Source organism: Schistosoma mansoni, chromosome W, assembly GCF_000237925.1.
Source record: "Schistosoma mansoni strain Puerto Rico chromosome W, complete genome".
Lineage (NCBI taxonomy): Eukaryota > Metazoa > Platyhelminthes > Trematoda > Strigeidida > Schistosomatidae > Schistosoma > Schistosoma mansoni.
The window spans coordinates 27,216,976-27,223,484 of NC_031502.1; the positions used below are offsets into that span (position 1 = coordinate 27,216,976).

At 33.4% G+C, this 6,509-nt stretch overlaps 1 protein-coding gene across 1 annotated transcript in view; it reads right to left on the minus strand.

Annotated features, from left to right (window-relative positions):
* Positions 1 to 6,509, minus strand: part of Smp_094500 (putative choline dehydrogenase) — a gene marked incomplete at its 5' end in the record, with an annotated part of 26,302 nt that overhangs the window by 15,827 nt on the left and 3,966 nt on the right. The window contains 3 exons of the mRNA XM_018789188.1: positions 1,340 to 1,408; positions 2,280 to 2,525; positions 4,248 to 4,437. Of these exons, the coding sequence (XP_018654656.1) occupies positions 1,340 to 1,408; positions 2,280 to 2,525; positions 4,248 to 4,437 (505 nt within the window). The remainder of the gene's footprint in view (positions 1 to 1,339; positions 1,409 to 2,279; positions 2,526 to 4,247; positions 4,438 to 6,509) is intronic.

Consider the following 6,509-nt stretch of genomic DNA (forward strand, 5'->3'; position numbering starts at 1 on the left):
TTGCTCCAGAACTGAGTTTACGTAATTCATGAAGAACAAAAACAATTATCTACAGTCAAGAAAACAGAAAGGATACTCTTATTAGATTTATTTGTCAGCTGGGAAGAATAAGCATTTTTCCACTGAGTAGTTAAATCTATTTGTTCTAACAAAGTTCTGTGAAAGATTTTTGAGTATAATTAAATAATATGAGATAAAGTACACACATTCATATAACGAATCGTTAGATAAATCCTACATCTGTTTGTAAAATATGTGTAACATAATAATACTCCTAATTAAAGTGCATCGTAGTAAGACATTAAATGAGATGACATTAAAGCTCATAGAGAAATAATCTATAAATGATATCCATACATTGGTTAAACAAACTAAATAACATATCACATCCTCATTAGCATTAAAATTTTTAGCTTACAAAGTAGTATCATGATTTTCGATTGATTCAAGGTTTACTGGATAATTCATATTAACAAAAGAAATAAAGAATTTATTCGTTTTATTATTTAGTGATTAGCGGTCGATTCAAAATTAACATTTTTCTTATTTGAATATTATATTAAAACACCTATGGAGTTATTAAATAACTAAAACCTTTTAGATTATGTTTCATTTCAAGTCTAGAGCTTTAATAAACTCTATTCCTTAGATGCTAGTCAGGAAACCTACAGACTAAAATACAAGACAGAAGATTTAACGGGTTTTCAATTTCACTCCATCATTACATTCTAAACACGAGTTATACCCAAGTTACTGACAAGTGACTATCCTTAAAATACCATATCAACCACCTAGCCAGTTTATTTGATATCCAATGTTACTGAATAATGGAAACGAGTGAACACTGCATGGCAGTTGACAAAAAGCATACTGAGAAATATTAAGTTTCAGCAGACAATCCATCAAACATATCATTCGAATTCACAAAAAGGGATTTTAGGTAAAATACTTTTATTAGCATCAAGCAACTTCATGTCTAAATTATCCATAACAACCGCCATAGGGAATAATTGAAGAAAAAATATTTTAAGGAAGATATTTCGGAAGAAGGAATTATAGGATAAGCTTACATCTCTTGTGGTATAAAGTAAAGAGGAAATGAAAGTCAGAATTGACTAAAATTTCTATGAAATAGTGGTGACTTTAAAAAATATATGACTAAACGAATTGATTGATTTTGTATTATCCTTTTGTGCATTATTTTATTTCTTTCCTTCAACGACCTTTAGTCAATGAATAGACTGGGGAGATGAGATAAGTTTGGTAAAATTAGGTCTGAGTAGGAGATTAGATCGGTTGCTGATGAAAATCCAGACAACAGTCCAACAGTAAGACCAACCTTAGCTGACCGACCAGAGATTAAGTCTGCAGGTGTATCACCGACAATGACTGTTTCTCCAGGTTTACACTACAATAAGAATAAAAGAGTATCTTCAATACACTAATGGGCATTCAAATTGTTGAAAACACGATGAAGGCAAAATATATAAAAAGTACCATCAATCTGTTTTGTTTTCATGCCATGTATGATCAGTGACCATAAATAATCAACCTTAAACAATGAATTTCATAGTTTGATAGACCGTGATCAGCAGAAATTAAATCTTAGGGAAATGTCTTGTTTTTCACCCGACGAGATTTAATTTCTCGTTTTAGTTGAGGGTATTTTAAGTCTAAGAAATTTTAAGTGAAATAAATGCACATCATGTAAAGTTCATTGATTTCGAAAATTCTCCTTTCTCAACACCTATCGTTTAGGACACTATATCAACTTCTTTCCAAAGTTATTATATTATACTTTTACACATAATTTATCTTCACAGAAGTTACTCTTTTAAAGTGCGATCTCTATTCTAGTTAATAGCTTTATTTCGAATCTCCAAGACACTAGGCTATTCACACAAACGTGTAAATTTATAGATGGTATGTTTGTTATGACCTTGGAAGGAAATGTGCGAGCTTTCACCATCTTTAAGCTGATCGACTTATTAAAATGCTGTTATAAAGGAAAATCAACATCTAATAATAATGACGTTCATTTATGATCACAAAGGTATGAATTAAAGTAAATGAAATATGTCTCTGTCTAAGAGATGAGATACATTTAAGGTGGTCACAAAGAACATTGACTTCGAACAGTTTCTATAAATTCACTATTTTACTATCAGACGAACGATACTGATGGTAATATTAATAAAACTCTGACATGAGAGAACACGTAGTGATGAGTTTTAAATAATTTATACAAAATCTAAAACAGTAAATGAAAAATCTCTTACCCCAGCTTTGTCAATAATTTGAATCACAGTATGTGGTAAAGGTTTTGGATGACAACCGGCATCTTCTGCTGACATCGTAGTATCTATGTAGTCGTACAATTTTACGCTCAACAAGAAATCGTCACAGGCTTTTCGACTGTCCGAGCTATTTATAGCTACTCGTAGACCAATTTCCCGGAGTGTTTTAACCGCTTCAATTGTATCTGATATAGTTATACCAGGTATAGAGCTTGGACAGATCCATATCTAAAATTATATAACACGTGAATTAAAACAAAATGAACAACAACTTACACAGAAAATAAATTAACAAAAGTGTAGTAAGCAATGCTTGAATTTCACAAATCGCTACGTTTCTCAGTAACATTATTTCGAGCTGAAGGACGGCTAAGTTAAAATATGATGCAACTATGTACGAGGAAGGGTTGAGGAGTAGCTTACCAAAGAAATGAAAAAAAGTGCTCTACATCAATTAGATGTTGAGTTTTTTTCTTTTTTGAAGTTTAAGTCCCCCCTGAAAGAGCCGAAAAAATATGCCAGTTGGTTTTTTCGAAGGATAATCATCACCCTAAAAGTAGTGGTACAGTACCTTTCAATCGACTTTTATAGAAAGATAACAGTTCGGTTAGCTTCTGTTGTTCGTCTAAGTACTCGGAGTACTTGCTCCTACTGAAAAATGGTGTCAAATTTGCCTCAGTTACTAAGTTATTCATAAACATAGCTGGTAGGCACAAGCCAGATTACCGCAAAGCACATCAAAACAAAGATGGAAATTCGGCGTAACAAAAAGTATTTAAAATAATAATAATATTAACAACAGAAGTCGTAAAATATGCAACACATATTAAGGATAGCTACTCACAATGGCACTCTTCAAAACTCTCAGTTTCTATATCTGTATTTAAATAACTTATTAGGATTAATACAAGTGCATAAATGTGAAACAGACCTGTGGGAAAAGACACATTTAGTCACTTCCAAGGATATCTCATAACGACATGCAGACAAAATTACTTTGTAAATTTTAAGTGTATTTTATTAGGAAAAGTTCTGATCATTCCAAAATATCCGTTGAAATATAAACCAGTCTACCTTCTAGAAACGATGCAGGACCTGATGAAAACATGAATCGTCCCAGCTCGCGACACTTTTATCAGTATGGTGAAATGAAATCGATTAGTTAAAACTAAAGGCATCAGAAATGAAAATATCGCTTACAGTTCAAAAAGCTGACTTAAAGAATATATCCACACTAAACCTGACAAAATCTAAGGACAGCAGGTACATGAAAATTTTAAACAATAAATGAAGAATGAATTCATCCGGGTTCTTGCCAACAATTTTGATGAACTCTACTCTCGGACATCAGCTGCTAACTACAGCTCCAACAAAGATCTTAACTAGAAGGAGTGAACCTTGTGATAAACTCCAACACAACAACCAGTGACTTTGTGGGATGATACTTTATCTCTCTTTTGCACTCACCAATCTTCTTCTAACCTGCGCCATCATAGTCCGCTGTATTAAGTGGTTGTTAGGTATAAGAACACGAATCCTTAGCACCTCATTCGATAAAAACCTATAACTTGATCTACAAATGTGATACCCTTATCTAGTATCTGGCAATTAATTTTAGCATTATTTACTTTGTTGGTTCACCATACGTAAGGGCCCCATAGACATATTGTATAGCAGACAATTCTTAATAGACAAACTAAAATCTAACCTGGGCCTTGGTGGAATTTGATAGAAACTGAACTGGTATTTTGTATCTTTGGTGAAATTTTGTCAATTAGTGAGACAACTATTTCACATGGTAAACTTATAAAGACGTATGTTATATTGAAACATGATTTGATAACATTTTGTTTAAAGTTAGAATACAAGTTCAGAACCTAACATCACCAGTTTTTTATTGTAATCTCCTACCTTACATGTTATTAAATATATTTGGTGACCATGACTTACCTGATTTACTATCTCATCAGACTCCTTGACTCCGTAACCTTTCAGTATGAGCAAGTGCCGTAGACACTCTTCAATAAACACCATAGATCCTTCAGATAAAATACCATTAGATATTTTACGTGTCTCGAAAGAGTAACCCAGTATGTTCGAAAATGTACATGCTAGATCAGGAGACGCTTTTTCTGCTAATCTGTAAGATGTTAAGAGTAAAATGTTTTCAGGTTACCAACATTAACCTATTGTGCAACAAACAGTGAAAACTATTTTTTGAAGGAGAGTTTCAGGATTGCTGTTCATTGTTTTCTCATAATTTAACTTTAACTTGGATCAACTCAAAATGTCTTTAATCTCAGAAGAAAAAGAAAAAGAGGTTTAGAAAAACAAAAAACTTTATTCTACAAAAGATTTTAATTAGGAACCCCTGCATTGACATATTCAGGAAGGAGAAATCTATAGGTTAAATTTGACTGAGATTACTTACTGAGAATAGTTGTAAAAAAGTACTTAAAACCATAACGTTCAAATGAACTCTTGATGCCGTAAAGACAAATTAAATGCTATCTGGTTAGGTCACACTATCTTATAAAGCTGCATTTCTAGTCACCAAACTTAGTTACTCCAAAATACTTACAGGGGAAAAGCAATTAACTCCCTGGAGAATTAAGTTACGGTAAATTAATTTTAAATAGGTAATATACTTATCTAGAAACTTGGTACGTCAACAGGAATTTTTCATTCGGCAGTAAAAAATATATATATAAATCATCCAAAGTAAGGGAAGTTAGAAAGGCTATGAAGTGTTTTTTCTAAGATTCATCTACAAAAGTGGTCAATATTGTTCACTGGCTCGTCTCCTAAACACCTCCAATTCAAAGCAATCCACACCCAGAAGTCTCATCTTTGCACTCAAAAGAAGTTCGTAAAGCCTCTTTCTCTACCTGGCCCATCTACGTTGAGCACTTGAGAGCGAGTAAGTCAACACTCACAAATTTTCTAAGATTTTCGTTACTGTTAGTGTTCCTACTTAATTTCAATATTTATCGATTATTAGTTTATTCTACGACTGTGGTGTATGCTACTTATATTGACAGACATAAGTAGTATGCAATAGTAATCGAAAGTAGAAAACCTGCAAGCAGAAGGTTGGGATGATCGAAAGAATAGAAAGAGAACAGAGAGTGATTGTTGTGTCAATGAAGTAACAACAAAGTTTGAGAGAACTGATAGAGAGTTAGCAAATGGAGTATTGAAAGTATGGTTTTCACATTTGATGAAAGGATTCTGTAATTTTATATAAGATATTTTGGTTGTCCTCACCTGTGTTCTCGATCATTAAAACATTACTAAATGACCGAGTGATGACTTCTGCTTTGTTCATAGAGCTAAAATTTTATTTTAACTGTACATGATGTTAAAGTATGATACCATATCAGATGGCAAAATTAATAATATTTAACAACTCTTTTATGATATCGAAATACTAAACACAGTCAAAAACAAACCTCTAGGAGTCAGATGAATGAAATGTGATTAGATTTTACCAGATTTAGACCAAATTCAAATAATATCTGGTGATTATTACGATATTCAGATATGCTAGATTAAAACTATTTTTTATATCAGCCCACTGATGACAGAATATTACCCACTAACGCAATCATGTGAAATGAGTATTTTTTATGTACTGTTGTCAGTACAACCAATTTGATGAACAAGTGTGTGTAGTCCCGACAAACATGTGCATCATCACATTGTTTGTTTGACAGGAAGTGTGAAATTTTAATCAGTAATAAATGGCCGGACATTAGATTGTAAATTAAAACCGGTTTCGTTCTAGTACTTTTCCTAATCTTAAATAAAAGTAGGTACCGTAATAAACACAGAACTTATTCAGAGATGGATAGTGGCTAGCAGTGGAATCCAGGACGTGCGTTTCGTCCTATTTGGGACTCGTCAGCTGGATGTACCTGCATCTCAGAGTTGATGTTCACTCCAGGACTCGAACCCAGTACCCTCGCTTCAAACGCCATCGCGTTATCCACTCGGCCACTGAGTCCTGATAGTCACTTGCTTGTGCGATGGGGTGAAGTTTAAACTCCATTGAGTATTGTTCGGAGAAGTCGGCCCAGAAAATATAATAGGATTGGTCAGAGAGCCTGAATAAACAGGCATATATTACACCGAATAGCTGGACAGAAATTGGGCGCCGAGTAGGGAGAAGACTTTAGCCTGATGAAGCCCTTTAAAGGTTGGCTGGACAAA